This window comes from Dreissena polymorpha, chromosome 10 (assembly GCF_020536995.1).
Source record: "Dreissena polymorpha isolate Duluth1 chromosome 10, UMN_Dpol_1.0, whole genome shotgun sequence".
NCBI lineage: Eukaryota > Metazoa > Mollusca > Bivalvia > Myida > Dreissenidae > Dreissena > Dreissena polymorpha.
This window is the reverse complement of record NC_068364.1, coordinates 63,101,283-63,124,387: the sequence shown is the minus strand read 5'-3', so window position 1 is coordinate 63,124,387 and position 23,105 is coordinate 63,101,283. Positions and strand designations below refer to the sequence as shown.

General features: G+C 36.0%; 3 protein-coding genes across 8 annotated transcripts in view; 1 reads left to right on the top strand and 2 right to left on the bottom strand.

Annotated features, from left to right (window-relative positions):
- Positions 1–3,881, top strand: part of LOC127847037 (uncharacterized) — a 57,532-nt gene extending 53,651 nt beyond the window's left edge. For all 6 annotated transcript variants that reach the window (XM_052378562.1, XM_052378561.1, XM_052378559.1 and 3 more), the window contains one exon: positions 2,328–3,881. In XM_052378562.1, coding sequence (XP_052234522.1) covers positions 2,328–3,352 — 1,025 coding nt within the window. In that variant the 3' untranslated portion in view covers positions 3,353–3,881. The remainder of the gene's footprint in view (positions 1–2,327) is intronic.
- The window catches only part of LOC127847042 (protein D2-like), a 148,171-nt gene that overhangs the window by 69,967 nt on the left and 55,099 nt on the right, over positions 1–23,105 (bottom strand). The window lies entirely within an intron of this gene.
- Positions 1–23,105, bottom strand: part of LOC127847040 (uncharacterized) — a 158,550-nt gene that overhangs the window by 112,920 nt on the left and 22,525 nt on the right. The window lies entirely within an intron of this gene.

Here is a 23,105-nt window from a genome sequence, read left to right as displayed (position 1 = left end):
AAACCTAAACAACTAAATTTGATTTAATGTGTTAACCTTGCAAGTGGATACATTGATAACATACTGAACTTAAATAATCCATACTTTGAACAATATATTCACAATATCTACCCAAAAGAACTAGTCTTAGATAAATCGTGTCAATCAAATACATATGCTGCATATTTAGACTTACATCTAACTATTAATAATAATAAGATCAAAACAAGCTTATACGACAAACGGGACGACTATAACTTTGAAATTGTGAATTTTCCTTACCTAGATGGTAACATCCCTAAAGGTCCTTTTTATGGTATTTACATTTCGCAGTTGGTACGATACGCTAGAGCATGTTCATGTGTTAAGATTATAATGATCGTAATCGTATAATAACGAAGAAATTGCTAAAACAAGGTTTTTTGTATCATAACCTTCGGCGTAAATTCGCTAAATTTCACTTTAATATAGTGATCTTATTTTAAAATATAATGTTTCCTTAAAATGGCATTTAACTAATGGAATTTCACAACCATCATTTTATGAAGATGTTTTGAAGCGTGTTCGCGAATGTGAATATCTTTACGCAAATGCTAGTAATAAACTTTTTAATTTAATTAGCTCCTTTTTATCAAAGGGAAATGACACTGATGTACTTAAAAACACATGCTTGTTAGTTTTAGATTCACTATATCTTTCCTCTCTTAAAATTTGGAATAATTAATGTAATGACAATTTTATATGGTTGCTTCTATAATGTTCGATAAGCATAGCTGGTTTTATCGGTAATTCGATTATACATTACAGCCGCTTTAATAATTTATAATTACGTTGGTAATTCGATTATTCAGTACAGCCGCTTTAATAATGCTTAATTTCGTTACTGGTGAGATCATCATGTAATCGCTCCTTTATACGTCATCACTCCTAAAAACGACACCCGAACAACTTTTTTCTTCTCTGATGGTAGTTTCTTGATCGATTTATTTTTAAGTTTCGTTATATTAATTTTGAATAATGTACTCTTGTAAAGATCACTAAGCCCCTCGTTGTTTGATCATTGATAGTATAATTTTCATCTTGATAAATTATAGCCTCAGTCTGTACGGTTATTCTTTTCAGGTATTACAATCATTTATTTTTGCATTGTAGTATATTACTGTCACATAAACAATCAAGTAGGTAGTTTGGATCTTTTTCACCCAATATTGTTGCCTCTTCCCTTTGGTACCCGATGATGATCTAAAATATTAACTATATGATGCTATATTCTTAAATCTTTTTTGTAAAAAGAAGGGATGTAGTTAAATGCAGTTAGTAATTTCATTTCATCGTGCCTCAACAAAATGTAACTCTGTTACTCTGGTCTCCTTCCTACCATTGAGTAATTAAATAGTAATTAAATTAAATGCGTTTTAATTTCCTTTTATTACTGTTAAATTTGAGTTACAATGCTATGAGGTTAAGTTTTATTTACAATTATATGTATCGTGAATATTACTGGGCCAAGTGTGAGGTTGAGCGCTCTATAACCGGTTAAAACCCCCAGTGCTTAGCATTGACCGTTCCAAGGCGGTGACCCCAGCTTTATTCTACTATGTGTATATTTATGTTGTTTCGTTTTGTGCCTTACTGTACCGTTTTGGCAATTAGTTCCTTGCCATAAATAAAGGACCACGAAGGTGTGTATGATTGAAATGCAAATGCAATACTGCTGCAGCTTCTGGAGTTTAAATTCTTTATATTTAAGTATGTATATCAAGCTGTCTTTCAACCCTGATGCAGCAATGTCGTCTTCGATAAATCAAGTAAAACTCAATCTATGAATTATACATTTTGTATAAACTTATCACACGTGTTTCTGTAAACAGTATATTCAACAGATATTTTGGATCCTTATCTAAACGACTTTTGTTTTTGGACCGATAAATAACGATCAAGTTATAGCTAATAAAGATGTACAAACATACTACGGAGACACACTCACTGGCTATGTAATTACTTAGCTCATTAAGTTATAATTGAAAGTGTGTCCACATAAAATTGCTAAAGCGCAGGGCATTTGCATGTTTAATAACGAAATGTAACTGTATGTTTCATTTTCTACCCGAAAGTAAGGCTCGATCGGTTATTGCGCCTCGGATACTACTTAGTATACTTATGAGTACCTTTTTGATATATATACATATACGTATATTTTGTAATTTATACCAGATGTCAAAGGTTTAGTCATTTCATTATATTCGACTTCGCTAAAATTGATATGAACGTATGCCACCAACAATCAATGTGACTCTTTATAATATTTTAGTAACCGTCATACAATTACATAAGTTGTTATTTTGTAGATACGGCCAGCCCGGCTGCATCGGAACATCCGGTCTGGATTATTCTTGACAGTACAGATCCAGCCCAGTGCGCAGACCCTCCTCCAGTACTTCCCTCCATAGAACGCATTCTATTGGACCATGTCACATGTTCGTCTTCCTGGCTACGTAGTCTGTTCAGAACGCTGATGGCACTCGATCACGAGGTCGTGTGTGAGCTGAAAGACTGTGACATACAATCGTTTGCAATGCATGCAGTCAGCAGATCATATACAGATATAAGCGCAAAACTACAGACAAGTAATAATACATTTAACATGCAGATATATAATCACACTCGCGTTACAAAGAGAAAAAATTGGGAAGTGGTTTATGACTGTCCCGGTTTGTGGGAGTCTCTTCGTGGTCGGAATATCAAGAGTCTGACTCTGAGTGGTAGGGATCAATGTTTGAATGTGAACCATCTAGAGTCTTTGTCGCAGTCACTATCATCGCTGAAACAACTGAACACGCTTACAATATATGTGCTTAGATTTATCAATATACGGTTACCTAAATCATTGAAGCATTTACATATCTACTGTAATGGATTGAGTGCAATCCAATTACGCAAATGTGTGAACATACTATCTGCATGTGATCAGCAAATTGAGGTAAAGCTGGAATTCGGATGTTCATTCATAAAGGAAAATAAGATTGAGTGGAACTTCGAATATGATTCATCAGACATGTTCTGTTTTCAACCAATCCCAGTGGAGAAATACATGACCATCCTACAGGAACTGGAGACAGCGCAGAATGTTGCAATGAAACGATTCCGAATATACGATAGGATAAGATCCAACATGTTGACTGGTGATGCTGATTCTGCCTGGTCTGTACGTGGCAGTGTTGGTCATGGTGTCGATAACGATAATGTGGATATTGAAAACGTTCAAGATAAAACATACATTAAATTCATTCGGTACATTAATAATGACATCATCAATCGTATTTCAATGCGATTTCTGATGATTCCGGCTTCGAATCTATCAACGCGACTGTGAGAAATGATTATTATATGAAAAAAATCGAAAATGAATTAATTGAACACATTGTGTAAATAAACACTATACATATTTTTTTGGATACCATACATACGTTTATGTCATAAATTTAATTATGAGAAAGGTATACAATCAAATATTATATTTGATGATAGTCTGTGTGATTATTGTCTTGTATACGTGTTATTGATTGTCAATTTCAACCATTTTTCATTTTTTCACAAGTTAGGAGAAATCCGAACCCAATATCTCTTTAAATGGTTCCATGTTTGAAATTCAGTATCTGATTTTTATTTATTAATGGGATCAACTAATGATAAAGTTACGCATAATCGCAACTTGTGTATACCATCTGTTAAACAACATTTAATCATAATTTTGTATTAACATGTAAATCTATTAAGTAACAAGGCTAGTAAGTTAGTAATCAGTAGTTACAAGGCAACTATGTGATTGTATATTGTTTGTGTACATTGTGTATTATTGGACCGGTGGCCATTATTTCCTTAAATAAATTGCTTGAGTTTGAGTTTTGTCAAACATTGAATTACAGGGCCCTTTTCACAGATTTGTGCATGTATTGAAGTGTGCCACTAAATGCTTTAAATAAATAAATGTAAACATTGGAACTAAAAAGCTCCAGAAAAAACAATTATAAAATAAACGAAAGAAAAAAGTAATAAACAACTAGCCACTGACCCCTGGAGTAACTGTATAACGCTTAGAACACTCGGCCATCCGTGCTCATTCAGTGAGTGGTGTTTTTATATGTTATATAAACAGTCCCCGTAATGTCAAAAAATATAACAGAACTCTCCAGATTAGTCAATCGTATCGCATATAATTGTCAGATTTTTAAATCGTCAAAACATTTACGAAAACGTGAAAATGTCTCTTTAAGAAACAATATCAATCTATGACAAGTCTATTGAAATATAGTATATATATATATATATATATATATATGGAGAAAGATATGCGTGAACAACCGGATATACAGACATACAAACAGACAGACAAACAGACAGACATATTCCTATTGGAGACTTCGGCGTGTGCGCCTAGCTACGGTGCAGAATGAAGCAGACATACTGTGAAATCCCCATCCCCTAAAAAGATGGTTCATTCACAGTTATATACCCCCCACTTTTACCGCAACACATCTTCCAATGTTGGAACAGTTTTACATACAAAGAAGAGACAGTTACATGAACATTAATGTACAAACATGAAATCATAGTTGTATTTGGGTAGGATCCGAGAAGGATCATAAACTACCCTAACACTATGTTAGAGACACAGCGGAAATACGTTGGATCTAGAAGATACAGTGAAATTATGAGTATTTTTGTGTTTTCAAGGGAGATAATTATATTTCACAACAACGTTAGTTCCGTTTTCCGGGATCTATAAATAGATACTTGTTCACAGTCGATTGTTTTTTATATATATGAAGAAAGATATGCGTGAACAACCGGATATACAGACATACAAACAGACAGACAAACAGACAGACATATTCCTATTGGAGACTTCGGCGTGTGTGCCTAGCTACGGTGCAGAATTAAGCAGACATACTGTGAAATCCCCATCCCCAAAAAAAGTGTGTGAATGTCAGAGTTTATTTACAGATCTCGCTGCGTCTTCACGACAGCCTTATGTGCTGACCTGCCCCTGTGACCTGTCAGGGGAAGATATTTTAATTTTGAACCAAAGTAGGTCAAATTTACCCCAACTTTTCGGGTTTTCGCCAAAGGTTTATTATTATTACTATTTTTAATACAAATACACCAGTGCACAGTGGCCAATGAGACCTTATCGTTCACTGATATTAAATAAATAAACAAAAGACAGAAAAAAATAAATAAATAAATAAAACAGGAGGAGAATTATATTACAATTAAAAAAAACGTTAATCATAGTAGACCCGTTATAATATAAAATAGATAAATGGTTAGGAATATCTTTCGTTAAGTGTGCAAATTTTGTCCTATTATAACCATAATTAGTATTGTTGTTATCATCATCATTAACCCCAACTTCAAAATCATCACTAACATTAACATAACCATCATTCTCCAGTGTTTTTTATGGCAATATCGGGGCCGATATTCGGCCCCATTCCCCTCAAAAAGAGTATATATTTTTCCAACATTTTGTAAAGAAAAATCCCCTGCATTATTTTATTTTTTATTTTTTTAGAAAGAACTGTTTCATAATCATGACAAATATATCTCAAATTTATTTCATAAATAACTAACAAAGTATATAACAATAATTTATATGATTTTTAATTATTATAAAGTGTCATATTAAATTAGATAAGTTTTTTTTCAAATCAGTGGACTTTTCTCATGAATTGCATTTTTCTCCCAAAATGGCTAGGAAAAGGCCTGATGTATCTATATTGTGTCAAAATTGGTTGATAAAAACATTCCAATTTGGTCTATTTTATTGATAAAAAATGCTCAAATTTGCCATTTAATTGATTTAAAAAAAACTCAATTCGACTCAAAATGGCTAAGAAAACTGAGACTGTGCATGAAGGCTGAACTGTCTGAAACTAATGTTGAAAAAATCATTGATATATATTTCAGAAAAAGGACAGAGGCATTCTGCTGTGAATATTATATTCATACAAACATGTGTATTCATATAATAAACATCATTACATATAAAAGAGTGCATATTTAATTTTCCCCTTTTCCTAAAAAACGACGCATTTTTCCCCTTTGGACGGGCCCCGCCACCATTCCCATATAAGTGAAAAAAACAACAACACTGTTCTCATCATAATAATTATTATTATCATTATTATAATTATTATTATTTATGATTTTTTGTTTATAGTTTGTTTACGAAAATGAGTGTGATTTTATAGAGCTCTCCGCCCCAGGAGAGGTATTAGTGGGGGTTCGAGCGGGATACAGGAAACGCCCCATTTCCAGAGGCGTTCCTGGTGCTTTAAAGTACCCGGTGTAGATCACCGATACACTGCACCCCCGTTTAACGTCCCTCGCGGAAGACATGTTAGTCAGCTAGGTTAGGATTAACAGTATTAGTTAAACAATTTAAACACGCACACACTAATAACCAAATTTATGACCAGTGAGTGAAAATCTAGCATATTGCAGAGTAGGTATACAGCTTCTTTCCTAATTTAGACTGTTTCCTCGTCGCCCATATATATCAAATATCATGCACTATAAACCAGATAATATAAAGAATATAAGAGAGCATGCGATAAACAAGAGAAAAAACGCCACCGTTGGTTTGGTTTGGTTTGCATTCATGGGTGAATTAGAATTTCCTAACTTATTAATTTAACACTCCTGTCATATAACGGGCTCTGTTTAAACTACACTACGGGAAAGCATCATCTACACAACAGTAGGGAAAACAACAATAAAAACCGTCACCATTCTTTTTTTGGTTATGATGGGTGGGTCATTTCAACAGAGCCAGAGTGCACGGACAAGTTGGTATTTCGCCAGGCGCGCCCTACTAGCCCTGCCGACACGCTCCACCCAACATGTTTTGATAGTGTGGATATGGGAAAAGTTTACTTGTCATATTTATTTACAACAATATTTACAACTATAGGGGTTGCACTGTGAGTAAATGCGATTTGCCCACGTGCGCACTTAATATCTTCCGATACTGCGTGAAAGTATGTTGTCTGTGTGCTTTCCCCTGCCTTTGTGGTCGGTGGCTGTTTACATCTTGAGAGAAGGAAAAAGAGGGTCTCGCGGAACCCTGGATTGTGTTATCTAGCGCGATATTTGGATTTAAAAAAAGAATTAGAGCTTATCCATAGTTGTCGAGAAAGGCCGAGTGTCATATGTATTAAGGGGAATGTACCCTCCCGTCATTAAAGGCTGAGTGACCTGCGTGTTGGGGAAAACGTGCCCTTCCGTCGTTTTAGCATTGTGTGTTGTTGGTGCTGTACTGAGATTCCAATTCTCATTTGAGTTTATTTCAGTTAATATGTATATATCTGGTTTCGATTTTGTGAGGGCTATACTGTAGCCTGATGATCACAATGTGATATCGTAATTCTCACGAAAATCAATTCCAGTCGTTTGGTAGTGGTTTTCAGTATATGGATCATAAATTGCTATTTATCATGTTTAATTGTAAATTGAATCTTTTCCAGCTGATATGTAGATGTCTGGTTTCAATTATGTGAGGGCTATACTGTAGCCTGATGATCACAATGTGATATCGTAATTCTCACAAAAATTTATTCCAGACATTTGATAGTGTTGTTCTGGGTTATGATTAGACAATATACAGGTTATATTAGTCTATGACTGTTTTGTCCCTACATGTATATTCATCCTGATTACCTATTTACTGGGGTTGTAGTTAGTCGAGGTGTGTCTATATAGTTTGAGTTTTATTTGGTAGGTCATTTGAGAACTAGTGGCACGAGCACTGGCACGCTGTTTCTAATCACGCTGTGTAGGGTACACGTGTGAAAAAGGTACCCTTCCGTCGTTGTATTATAGATTGTTGTTGTTGTTGTTCTACTGTGTTTTAGCGTGGCTGCCCGTTCCCGTTCACGGCGTCCTCAAAGGGCGCAGCCCAAGGGGCCCCCATGACACTCGTCGCTGTGGCCCGTCGGTTACACCCTGTGAGGGGGTGACTAAGGCCAGGTGCAGTCCGAGCTGGCCCGGAAGAGAGGACCGTTAACACTCGTTGAACGGCCCGTCGTCCGTGCCAGCCCGGGGACACCCTTCAAGGCCATAGTCCATGGTATTTCATTGCTGTAAATGCCTACGTCAGTAAACGCGATGTGTTTCGATGTACGAGATTTAATTAGTATATTTATATTTTATCGAGGTACCCCGTGTCTCGCAAAAAATTGAAAACATGTTGTCTTACAATAGAGCCGATCCCGCTCGGCGGCATTAGCAGTAGACCGCGATCAATCACAGTATTTTTTGTACGCTGCTAGTACCCCTGCACTAAATTCTAGGCGTTGTACAGTATATGCCGGACATACACAAAAGAGATGTTCGAACGTTTTTGGAATGTTACATTGCGGGCAGTTGACAGGTTTGTAATAGTCCCCATGCAGTCGTGACACCCGCAGCCTCAGGCGTGAGTATGCTCTATCTTCCCGTTTAATGTGGCTGTAGATGTTGATCTTATGACTAGGGTTATTCAATAGCGGAAAATCATGATCTGCACAGTAAATTGACCATCGGTGGTCCTGTACGTTATAAGCTTTCTGATTAATGATTGCGATCAGTTCGCGTGCGCTAGGGAGTAGGTTTGAAAGTAGACCCTAATGTGATCCTACCTTAGCGAGTTGGTCAGCATGCTCGTTTCCCAAAATACCTACGTGACCTGGAATCCAAAGATATTTAATTGAGATGTTTTTAGTTTAGTAGTTTTTAGTAATTTTCTTTAACACTGAATATATTAAGTCTGGTTGCGTTCTGGATGTACCTGCTTTTAACGCTTGCAAAGCGCTGAGTGAATCAGATATAATAACGTTATTAAATAGTTCGTGCGTTTCTAATTCGTTCAGCCAAATTAGCGCGCTGTTTATTATGGCTAATTCACATGTAAATATAGTCAGGTGTTTTGTGTATTTTACTTTACTGTGATGGATGACAGCATTTTGAGTGTTATATACTAATTTATGTTCGTCATTTTTGCTTCCATCGGTATATATTTGGATGTAATTAGAGTAGTTATTTGTTATGTGAGTTTGGGCTATATAACCGTTTTCGGGGTCGTTGTCGGATTTTTTTATCACAGTTGTTAGTTGCAAGTCGATGTCAGGTCTGGAGAGTGAGCTAAGGCTAAAGTAAGTGGGTGCTTGTGTTATAATTTTGTCAGTTTTATAGTAACTGCCTAACGTATGCACTTTCTGTGCATACGGAAGTCCGAATCGCTTTTTATGTTTTGTTTTAAAATAAACTGGATCATCCGTAAAACTTTCATTTATTGGAAGGTTGCTTCCCATAGAGGCCGTTCGCGCGCGATATTTCAATTGGTTAATATCTCTTTGTTTATTAAGTTCGAGCATTCCACATTCGATATGTAGTGCTATGGTGCTTGTTGTTTTTCGTGTACCGGTAATAATTTTGAGTGCTGTGTTTTGGATAACTTGCAGTTTGTTTAATAGTGAGTCGCTAGCAGAGTGGTATGCGATGCTACCGTAGTTTATTTTTGCCCAGATAGTGGCTTTATATATGCGCATGATGGGTTTTTTTGTCAGTTCCCCAGTTGTGCCTTTGGATTGCTTTTAGAAAATTTAGGTCCTTTTGACATCTAGTAATTAAGTTAAATATGTGGTCTTTCCATGTTAGTTGTTTATCGAATGTCATTCCTAGGAACGTAATGTTATCGAGGAACGTAAGTGGTATGTCGCATAGCGTGAGTTGCGGGATTTCGTTATATATTTTAGATTTGCGTGTACTAGCATGAAATAAAATGGCTTGAGTTTTTGTTGGATTTATAAGAAAACCATAATTTTTGCTCCAGTTTTCAATCGCAGTTAGGGCCGCTTGTATTTTCTGAATTGCTAAAGTCGGTGATTTAGATGCGGCCAATATCGCGCTGTCATCTACGAAGAGTGATAATTGTATTCGGTCGTTACAGTTTTTAGAGTTTTGCTCCTATATTGCTGTTTCAAGCGTGTTCATAGCAATTGACAAAAATATCGGCGACAGTACACTACCTTGGGGGCAACCATTAACAGTTTCCACAGTCTCGGAGGTTTCACCGTTTAATCTCACCTTAATTTTACGGGTTTTATGGAACGCTGCTAGCCATTTAAGCATGGTGCCCTCTATTCCTAATTCATAAAGAAGCTGAATGGCATGCTCATTCCATAATTTATCAAAGGCAGCGGTGAGATCCAAAAATACGGCTACCACTGTCTGACCGAGAAGTTGTGCTTTTTTTATATCGGCTTCTAAGCGGACAATATGATCTTCGCAAGAATGGTTTGATATGTAGCCTGATTGAACTTTTTCTAAGTACGCGCAGAGTCTCGGTTTTATCATTTTCTGCATAAGTTTGGTAAAGGTAGAGGTAAGTGAGATGGGTCGATATGAGGCTGGGGAGTCTTTTGGGTTATTTGCTTTTATGATTGGAATAATTATGGCCTCGTTCCATTGGTCGGGAAGAGTACCTTCGGCCCAAGATTTATTGAAGAGAGTAATTAGTTCTTGTTTCGCGGATATTGGCAATTGTTTTAGAATTTTGTAATTAATGTTATCGTCGCCCGGTGCGCCATTTTTGCAAGTTAGAAGCTTCGAGTTCAAACAGACTAAATGGAGCATTGTATTTTTGGGTTTTGCCCTGGTCGGTGGATTGGAGCCAGTCAGGGAATTCATTTTGTTTTCAGAACTTGTTTTCTTGCTATAAAAGTTTCAGAGTTACCTTCGTCACTGCTAATGTTTTGATAATGCTGGGCCAGCGCCGAGGCTTTATCTGCATTAGTAACAAGAATTTGGTTATTTACGCGGAAAATAGGTGTTATATTTGGAGGTCTGCCTTGCATACGACTTACATGATCCCATAGTTCTTTACTAGTTGTTTTATATGAAAGGTTATTACAAAATTCATTTCAACTATCTGTTTTTGCCTTTTTAATTACCTGTTTGACTCTTATGCGGGCTTCTCTTAATTTTTCATATTTAGGTCCTGTTTTGATGCGGATAAATTTTTTCCTACATTTTTTTGCGATATCTAATGGAGTCATCGCATTCCTGATTCCACCATTGAACTGAGCGTTTACTGTTTTTGGGTTTGTTGTTAACTACAGGGATGGAATTATCAAGCGCTGTCTTAAGTTTGGTCACATACGTTTTAAAGTGGGTATTGATATCAGTGTTATCTTGATTGTGGGTGAATTCGTTATCACACTGAGTTTTAAAGTTATTCCATTGCTCAGGTGAGGCCTTGTTAATTTTCAATTTGTGTTGTGTGGACGGAAGGGTATTTTGTCTTTTAAGCTTAAGGTTTATTATTATCGGAAGATGGTCACTGCCAAAGGAATTATCAATTACGTTGAATTCGCTTACTGGTTGGAGGTGGGATGAAATAAGGGCAAGGTCGATAGCGCTATCACGGTGATCTTCGCGGTCAACCAGTCTCGTTACTTGGCCGTCGTTAATGAAGTTAATGCTGTTATCATTAAGAAATTTCAAGAGATTTTCGGCATGATCGTCACATCTTGGGTCGCCCTCAGGGTTCCAACAGGGGTGTTTTAAGTTGAAATCTCCAACACTAATATTACTATTTCCGTAAGTCATTTTTTGAAATATTTTAGAATAGTTTTTGGCGGTATTATCTTTAGTTTGTGTATATGCACATTGAATACGGTATGATTGGTGTTTAGTCATGTAAAGTGTGATGGCACATGATTCAATGGGGCTTTCTTGGTTGACTTCTATTTCAGTAAAAGGTATGCCCTCTTTTACGTAAATTGCTATTCCAGTGCCTATCATTTTGTCTCTTTGTTTAGACCTAACTGGCGGTTGGTACCCTTTGAGATGAACTTGTCGGTGAGTGCTTTTGAAGTTGGTTTCCTGTAGGCAGATTACATGTACTTTTTTTGTTAATATAATTTTGTAATTCGTACATTTTTTCATTTCGTGTTCCTATCCCTCGGACGTTCCACGACATGACGGTTAGGTTTGTTAGGTTATAATAATGTTCAGTCGCAGACATTTGAGGGCTTTAGGATGTTATAATGCCTCAAGGAAGTATGAATTATTTCTTTATCTAGTTAATGCAACTGCCTAATAGTAACCGTAAATGTTCCTGGCAAAGGCCGGAAAAGGGAGGGCGCCTGTGTGCCATGCTTCGTGATTTGGCTGGTATAGCGGTGTATGGGTCCGCATAGCCCTTTGATAGTGAAATTGTTTGTGGCTATTATATGGCCCTTTGTTGTAGTAATAGCGGTAGGGTTGTTGTTGGTGGCGCTGGCGTGTTTGTGTGAGATGATTGTGGTTGATGATAGTTTGTATGCTTCGTAGTTGTTGGGATTGCTGGCTGATGGCCGATGATTGCAGTTGCTGCTGGGATTCTGGTAGTGTTGTTGTTGTTGATGATGTTTGTAATTTTGGGTTTAATGTAGTGGGGTCATTGCTGGGGTCAGGGTCGCTATCGCCCAGTTTATCTTTCAGAATAGCTAGGATTTCTAATTATGTTTTACTGACTAGAAGTTTTGCTAGGTTCTCTAGATTGGTAGGTTGGGCACTCGTATGGATATTATTAATGTATTTGTTTGTTTCATTAAGGTTTTTTTCCTGAATCTTCATTACGAACTTGAGGTAAGTGGGACAATTTTTATAAGCCGCGCTATGATGACCGTTGCAATTCGCACATTTTTTGTTAGTTCTGTTTTGACACGTGTCATGGGTGTGATTTCCCGCACAATGGGGGCATCTGGCATTATTCTTGCAATTTAGCTCGGCGTGTCCGAACATCTGGCATTTCGCGCACCTGATGTAAGAGTGCAGCGCGGGCTAAACGTTTAGTCCAAGTAATTTGGTTGGCGCGTTTTCGGTTTTGAATGTGACGGTAATAAAAGTATTATTTACCCCACTATGGACAGACTCAACGTTTTTTGGATTGTAATTCTTGCTTGATTTTGGTAATGTTCGCGCTTTTTGGGACATGGATAATTCCTTTCTCTTGGGGAGATTTTACTGTTAATTTAAAATCGTATTTGTTTATGTTGTAGGAGAATTTTTCGGCTTTGTTAAGACAGTCTTTACGAACACTAAATATCAGACCTTTGTCTCGTGTATTGGCCGCGCGACCTCGCTCCCCATATACTTAAGAAAAGCTTCCCCGATGACATTTGCCTTGTCGCGCGGGAAAATAATGCCCACCGTCGTGAGGGTGACCGTAATCCATAGTGCCTGTGCGGGGCCTGATTTGAAGGGTCCAGTATGGGTCCTTTTTTCAGAATGGGTTTTTTCATGGGATGAAGGGTTAGGGTTGGAGAGAGGATATAAGAGCTTCCCATTACATACTTGTTTGCCTCAGGGGAGACATATGAAGCATCTCCCGCGCGTTTTTTTGCTGGATTTGCCTTTTGTGCCCTATTTGATTTAGGCGTTTCAGAGGTCTAAGCGGCGGTTAAAGGGATTTTTCTCATCATTTTTTTAGAATTACTGATTACAATCGAAAGAGTGTAACTTACGCCGATTGGAGACTAATTCTTGTATTTGTTAGTTGGATCTATTTGGTAACTTATTGAGAAAGATATGTCCCTAAATGTTGTTTGTTCTGATACTGCAAACACTTGTTTGAAAGTGTTAAAAAAGCGATTTGTTAATGTTTCGTATATACCGTGCGCGCGGTAGGTGATTGTAATTAATATCTTTTATTATTATGATCATTATTAATTTATTATATTTTTTGTTAAGGACGCGTATTTCTTGCGTAATTACCTAATAAGTGTCAATAATTAATAGAGCTTGTTTTGGAGGATTCGCTAGGAGTGATAATTGCACAGATGTCTCTAGCCCAAATTGATCTTAATTGGGCGATGAAAAACCCTTTGTTTGCTTGTTTGGCTAGCTATGGAATGTGGAGGTAATTAGAGGGTCTATTCAGCAAATTTTCTTAAGTAGTCTGGATTGCGTTTACGTAAATCGATAGATTTTAGGCTCCAAAGTCTTACCAAAATTATAATATTCTTTAAATTATTATGTTTTACCCATATATAATACTTTACCTACTTTTATTCGTTACTATGCGGGGTATATATGATTGTAATCTTTAGTGCCTACTAAAATCTGTACAGACTTACTACTTTCCCGTTGACGCACCCTTCTTCTTGGTTCGATATCCCACCAATTACACCACAAAATATTGATAGAATTCGAAGCAATTGCACTAAGAGATTTAGTTTTACCTGCTATCTGGATACCCTAATAATTACCTGTCATATAGTTTTTTGTTTTAGGTTTGATAATATAAACGCGTGATTAAAGGGAAATAATTTAATTAATTATTTTATGTATGATTTGTTAAATACGTTCTTTACTAGCTACTGTTATTATTTGCTGGTTATTTTCACAAAAGCACTTTCCTCATTTTTACACTTTTTCCCAGATTTAGCTCCAAACGAGAGCTCCAAATTTTATGTATTATTCACTTTTTTAGAATTAACTTTAATATTAACCTAAATAGATATTATAATTAATCCGAATTTAATCCTAATCCTAATTATCCGATTCATCGACACGTCCTATTCGCACGTCCTATTCGCCCTGCGGTTGACACTGTATATGACCTGTGGAAATCCTCTCCCAAAAAAGATGGTTCATTCACAGTTATATACCCCACACTTTTACCGAAACACATCTTCCAATGTTGGAACAGTTTTACATACATAGAAGGGACAGTTACATGAACATTTATTTACAAACATGAAATCATAGTTGTATTTGGGTAGGATCCGAGAAGGATTCATAAACTACCCTAACACTATGTTAGAGACACAGCGGAAATACGTTGGATCTAGAAGATACAGTGAAATTATGAGTATTTTTGTGTTTTCAAGGGAGATAATTATATTTCACAACAGCGTTATTTCCGTTTTTCGGGATCTATTAATAGATACTTGTTCACAGTCGATTGTTTTTTATATATATGGAGAAAGATATGCGTGAACAACCGGATATACAGACATACAAACAGACAGACAGACAGACAAACAGACAGACAGACATATTTCTATTGGAGACTTCGGCGTGTGCGCCTAGCAACGGTACAGAATGAAGCAGACATACTGTGAAATCCCCATCCCCAAAAAAGATGGTTCATTCACAGTTATATACCCCACACTTTTACCACAACACATCTGGTATAGCTGTGTATGGGTCCGCATAGCCCTATGATAGTGAAATTGTTTGTGGCTATTATATGGCCCTTTGTTGTAGTAATAGCGGTAGGGTTGTTGTTGGTGGCGCTGGCGTGTTTGTGTGAGATGATTGTGGTTGATGATAGTTTGTATGCTTCGTAGTTGTTGGAATTGCAAGCTGATGGCTGATGATTGCAGTTGCTGCTGGGATTCTGGTAGTGTTGTTGTTGTTGATGGTGTTTGTAGTTTTGGGTTTAATGTAGTGGGGTCATTGCTGGAGTCAGGGTCGCTATCGCCCAGTTTATCTTTCAGAATAGCTAGGATTTCTAATTATGTTTTACTGACTAGAAGTTTTGCTAGGTTCTCTAGATTGGTAGGTTGGGCATTCGTATGGATATTATTAATGTATTTGTTTGTTTCATTAAGGTTTTTTCCTGAATCTTCATTACGAACTTGAGGTAAGTGGGACAATTTTTATAAGCCGCGCTATGACGACCGTTGCAATTCGCACATTTTTTGTTAGTTCTGTTTTGACACGTGTCATGGGTGTGATTTCCCACACAATGGGGGCATCTGGCATTATTCTTGCAATTTAGCTCGGCGTGTCCGAACATCTGGCATTTCGCGAACCTGATGTAAGAGTGCAGCGCGGGCTAAACGTTTAGTCCAAGTAATTTGGTTGGCGCGTTTTCGGTTTTAAGTGTGACGGTAATAAAAGTATTATTTACCCCACTATGGACAGACTCTACGTTTTTTTGGCTTGTAATTCTTGCTTGATTTTGGTAATGTTCGCGCTTTTTGGGACATGGATAATTCCTTTCGCTTGGGGAAATTTTACTGTTAATTTAAAATTGTATTTGTTTATGTTGTAGGAGAATTTTTCGGCTTTGTTAAGACAGTCTTTACGAACACTAAATATCAGACCTTTGTCTCGTGTATTGGCCGCGCGACCTCGCTCCCCATATACTTAAGAAAAGCTTCCCCGATGACATTTGCCTTGTCGCGCGGGAAAATAATGCCCACCGTCGTGAGGGTGACCGTAATCCATAGTGCCTGTGCGGGGCCTGATTTGAAGGGGCCAGTATGGGTCCTTTTTTCAGAATGGGTTTTTTCATGGGATGAAGGGTTAGGGTTGGAGAGAGGAGATAAGAGCTTCCCATTACATGACTTGTTTGCCTCAGGGGAGACAAATGAAGCATGTCCAGCGCGTTTTTTTTTGCTGGATTTTGCCTTTTGTGCCCTATTTGATTTAGGCGTTTCAGAGGTCTAAGCGGCGGTTAAAGGGATTTTTCTCATCATTTTTTTAGAATTACTGATTACAATCGAAAGAGTGTAACTTACGCCGATTGGAGACTAATTCCTGTATTTGTTAGTTGGATCTATTTGGTAACTTATTGAGAAAGATATGTCCCTAAATGTTGTTTGTTCTGATACTGCAAACACTTGTTTGAAAGTGTTAAAAAAGCGATCTGTTAATATTTCGTATATACCGTGCGCGCGGGTTGGTGATTGTAATTAATATCTTTTATTATTATGATTATTAATAATTTATTATATTTTTTGTTAAGGACGCGTATTTCTTGCGTAATTACCTAATAAGTGTCAATAATTAATAGAGCTTGTTTTGGAGGATTCGCTAGGAGTGATAATTGCACAGATGTCTCTAGCCCAAATTGATCTTAATTGGGTGATGAAAAACCCTTTGTTTGCTTGTTTGGCTAGCTATGGAATGTGGAGGTAATTAGAGGGTCTTTTCAGCAAATTTTCTTAAGTAGTCTGGATTGCGTTTACGTAAATCGATAGATTTTAGGCTCCAAAGTCTTACCAAAATTATAATATTCTTTAAATTATTATGTTTTACCCATATATAATACTTTACCTACTTTTATTAGCTACTATGCGGGGTATATATGATTGTAATCTTTAGTGCCTACTAAAATCTGTACAGACTTACTACTTTCCCGTTGACGCACCCTTCTTCTTGGTTCGATATCCCACCAATTACACCGCAAAATATTGATAGAATTCGAAGCAATTGCACTAAGAGATTTAGTTTTACCTGCTATCTGGATAACCTAATAATTACCTGTCATATAGTTTTTGTTTTAGGTTTGATAATATAAACGCGTGATTAAAGAGAAATAATTTAATTAATTATTTTATGTCCGATTTGTTTAATACGTTCTTTACTAGCTACTGTTATTATTTGCTGGTTATTATCACAAAAGCACTTTCCTCATTTTTAAACTTTTTCCCAGATTTAGCTCGAAACGAGAGCTCCAAATTTTATGTATTATTCACTTTTTTAGAATTAACTTTAATATTAACCTAAATAGATATTATAATTAATCCGAATTTAATCCTAATCCTTATTATCCGATTCATCGACACGTCCTATTCGCACGTCCTATTCGCCCGGCGGTTGACACTGTATATGACCTGTGGAAATCCTCTCCCAAAAAAAATGGTTCATTCACAGTTATATACCCCACACTTTTACCGAAACACATCTTCCAATGTTGGAACAGTTTTACATACATAGAAGGGACAGTTACATGAACATTTATTTACAAACATGAAATCATAGTTGTATTTGGGTAGGATCCGAGAAGGATTCATAAACTACCCTAACACTTTGTTAGAGACACAGCGGAAATACGTTGGATCTAGAAGATACAGTGAAATTAGTGTATTTTTGTGTTTTCAAGGGAGATAATTATATTTCACAACAACGTTATTTCCGTTTTTCGGGATCTATTAATAGATACTTGTTCACAGTCGATTGTTTTTTATATATATGGAGAAAGATATGCGTGAACAACCGGATATACAGACATACAAACAGACAGACAGACAGACAAACAGACAGACATATTCCTATTGGAGACTTCGGCGTGTGCGCCTAGCTACGGTGCAGAATGAAGCAGACATACTGTGAAATCGCCATCCCCAAAAAAGATGGTTCATTCACAGTTATATACCCCACACTTTTACCGCAACACATCTTCCAATGTTGGAACAGTTTTACATACATAGGAGGGACAGTTACATGAACATTTATTTACAAACATGAAATCATAGTTGTATTTGGGTAGGATCCGAGAAGGATTCATCAACTTCCCTAACACTATGTTAGGGACACAGCGGAAATACGTTGGATCTAGAAGATACAGTGAAATTATGAGTATTTTTGTGTTTTCAAGGGAGATAATTATATTTCACAACAACGCTATTTCCGTTTTCCGGGATCTATTAAAAGATACGTGTTTACAGTCGATTGTTTTTTAATTTATATGGAGAAAGATATGCGTGAACAACCGGATATACAGACATACAAACAGACAGACAGACAAACAAACAGACAGACATATTCCTATTGGAGACTTCGGCGTGTGCGCCTAGCTACGGTGTAGAATGAAGCAGACATACTGTGAAATCCCCATCCCCCCAAAAAGATGGTTCATTCACAGTTATATACCCCACACTTTTACCGAAACACATCTTCCAATGTTGGAACAGTTTTACATACATAGAAGGGACAGTTACATGAACATTTATTTACAAACATGAAATCATAGTTGTATTTGGGTAGGATCCGAGAAGGATTCATAAACTACCCTAACACTATGTTAGAGACACAGCGGAAATACGTTGGATCTAGAAGATACAGTGAAATTATAAGTATTTTTATGTTTTCAAGGGAGATAATTATATTTCACAACAGCGTTATTTCCGTTTTCCGGGATCTATTAATAGATACTTGTTCACAGTCGATTATTTTTTTATATATATGCAGAAAGATATGCGTGAACAACCGGATATACAGACATACAAACAGACAGACAGACAGACAAACAGACAGACATATTCCTATTGTAGACTTCTGCGTGTGCGCCTAGCTACGGTGCAGAATGAAGCAGACATACTGTGAAATCCCCATTCCCAAAAAAAAGATGGTTCATTCACAGTTATATACCCCACACTTTTACCGCAACACATCTTCCAATGTTGGAACAGTTTTACATACATAGAAGGGACAGTTACATGAACATTTATTTACAAACATGAAATCATAGTTGTATTAGGGTAGGATCCGAGAAGGATTCATAAACTACCCTAACACTATGTTAGAGACACAGCGGAAATACGTTGGATCTAGAAGATACAGTGAAATTATGAGTATTTTTGTGTTTCAAGGGAGATAATTATATTTCACAACAACGCTTTTTCCGTTTTCCGGGATCTATTAATAGATACTTGTTCACAGTCGATTGTTTTTTATATATATGGATAAAGATATGCGTGAACAACCGGATATACAGACATACAAACAGATAGACAGACAGACAGACATATTCCTATTGGAGACTTCGGCGTGTGCGCCGAGCTACGGTGCAGAATGAAGCAGACATACTGTGAAATCCCCATCCCCCCAAAAATGGTTCATTCACAGTTATATACCCCACACTTTTACCGCAACACATCTTCCAATGTTGGAACAGTTTTACATACATAGAAGGGACAGTTATATGAACATTTGTTTACAAACATGAAATCATAGTTGTATTTGGGTAGGATCCGAGAAGGATTCATAAACTACCCTAACACTATGTTAGAGTCACAGCGGAAATACGTTGGATCTAGAAGATACGGTGAAATTATGAGTATTTTTGTGTTTTCAAGGGAGATAATTATATTTTACAACAACGTTATTTCCGTTTTCCGGAATCTATTAATAGATACTTGTTCACAGTCGATTGTTTATCAATATATATATTGATGCAATTTTTTTTCTAGGGCAGTACCGCGTTGTTTCTGTTGTTAACTCCCATTATTCATTCATATGTTCCCTATCATCCACATCATCAAATAAAGATTGGGCAAACGTACCAAATGTAAACACAAATATGAAATTATTATAAGCTTATAGAACTTTGTAATATGCAACACGATGATGAAGAACTTACGCATTAGTTCATGCCATGTATGAGAACACTTGTTAATCTGCACAGATCTCCGATTATCCAGCATGACACATGATACATTTTAGATAGATTTCAACTTTCATAAGTTGTGGAAAAGTCTGCTGTCACTTATGTAATCATGTGTTAATGACGTGTTGTTTTATTTGTAAAACAGTGCAAACAAGTTGTATGAAGATCATTATCAGAACAAATATATGTTGGCCATATTTACGTTTTAAACCAGATAAATTGTTAAATTGCATACTTAAAGGGACCTTTTTTTATTTGTCAATTTAACAAAACGTGAAAAGGTCCCTTTAACATGTCAGTTTTCATTAAATATCTGTAAATATAAAGTTTGATTGGCATGAGTGAATGTGCAATAACTAATGGCATGCATGTTTATTTTCTTGTGTTTTTAACAGTCTGTCATCCATTAGTATAAATTTGAAGCATGTTAATACCTCACAGGAAATATAAATAAAGTATGTTAAGGGAATGCAATGGACAAAAACCTCGGTTTATACATTTTAATATGTAATCATATGTTCTTTCAAGTCCATGCTACCGTCTTTGTGATATAAATACATGCCAGTTACTGTCCTGAAACCTCTACAATTTTTGTGTTGAAATAATGTGTACTATTGTACTATTTGCTTTTGATTTTATATACGCAGTTATTCAAAGAATAGAACCTCATTTCTGTAAAATATGCCACTAACGATAAATTTAACAATTAAGTATATATAAGTTACTCCATAATGTACCCTACCATGTTTTACTATATACAAAATAATTTTGTTGAGAGCTAAAAGTCACAAATATAGTCATCCATTGCACTGGTGCAAGTGATCAAATCATGCTGATCTTTGTGATAAAATCAAAATCGTGATTAAGGCCTAGAACATAACATTGTCATTAGTTTGTCAATATAAGGAATTAAGCGCTCCCATTTCAGTTTGTGATTTGTTAAATATTACAATTGCATAACATAACTGAGCAAAACAGTCGTATTTTTAACAGATGGATCGACATATCTATCCCCGCCACACATATTAAGCATATTAAGATACTTGGGTATAGATATACGATTAAATATATGTTCATGACTTTACGCAGTTTTTTTTTAATTTTATTTATTGTTTTTACTTTTAATTGTTTTTTTAATGAAACATTACTTAAAATACTCACACAAACAGCATATGGAGTAAGCATCAGCAGTGCAAATGGGCAGAATTTCCATATCTGCAAACACTAAGATAAAAATATCAATCGTTTGAACGTTTCTAAACACTTTTTCAGTTTCTCACTTTTGTTTATAATTATCATTCTGCAAACTGCGAATAACTACCTTTAATGCACAAATTAGTTGAATATCAACAGTCTAGGTGTAAGTCACGACACAAGACAAAATGTAAATGTCCACATTTCGTTCTTAATTATATTTATTTGTGATGCTCGTTTTTACCATAATTGTGATGCCTCGTTATCAGTAATATGTTTTACAGAGTGTGCCATGTATTTATCTAAAACATATAAATGATTATACGAATGTTTGATGTGTCAAACATGTGTATAGTATTGGATATATTTTGTATCAACGTAAATGTGCGTATAGTATTTATATCATTGTTTATAAATATATATATAATTGCTATTGGCACATATATCTTTACAGTGGATTTACATATAAAAATGTACATGGAATATAAAAAGAAAGGGTATTTAACTATTTTCGAACCTGATTGATGCTGAACCACATAACAACAGCTGGGAAAGCGGAGGAAGCAACCTGCAAAAAGAGATCAATCAAACACATGCTAATGGTCGTATTAAATGTTTCTAGCATTATACCTGATTCATTTATTCAAATATAACTGCCAAGTTGCATAATCAGGGACATATTTGTCTAGTTCTAGCCATATAATCAAGCTTTTTTAACACGTTGCTACATATATAAGTCAACATAGATAATATATTATATTAAAACTGTGTAAGATATAAACTGGGTTTGAAAGATAACTTCACACATATACATTTTTACTTTACATTTTTAGCTTGTCAATTATGACATGAAAATTGAGCAATTAAAGCAAGATTTAGGTGTGTTAAATTTTTACAAAATGGCTGTAGCTCGATAGAAGGTTTCTTCACTGCGTTGTTCCAAATTAATTACGCACAAATAATGCGCAATATAAAACGTTTAGTGGCACACACAATGGATTTATAAATATTTCGTACATTGTGAATAGTCAGAAAAGAAACATAAAACGTGCATTCACGACTAATTGGATTCGCTTCTGTAAATATCTTTGGTAATTTGTTTTGGGTATATTTTAATTTGCTTACTCGTGAAAGCAGCGTTGCTTAAAATGGTTTGGAAAGGAATATTGATTTTTAGATTGATCATATTGACCAAGGAAAGTTGTACGTTTTTAAAATAACTTTTTTCAAAACCGATATGACCCTTAAGCAAATAAATATATGTTTACAGGTTTCATGTTTAAACAAGATGTCGTGTTCATTGAAAGATACTTTATATAACCACCTTGGTTTAAATCGTTTCTACACAAAGCTTTATGATATCGAAACATATGCGATACAGAATGGCTGAATATAGTGTTAATTTAAAATGCAGTTTTGATATTTAATCTAAAAAAGCAATGTGGTGTAATCTAAAACAATAACAACAGTTAATTCTGGACGTGTATCGTTCCATCGGGCAATCTATTCGTTGTGGAAATGCGCCGTGTTAGACCTATTTATGCCTAGCCTCTAGAAAAAAGGCCTTGGCAAACAGCGTAGACCCAGATGAGACGCCGCATGATGCGGCGTCTCATCTGGGTCTGCGCTGTTTCCTGAAATGAATTTCTGTAAGAAATATTCTGAATATAGAAATCAATATTCTAGACATCCTATATTTTTGAAAATAAATTGATCC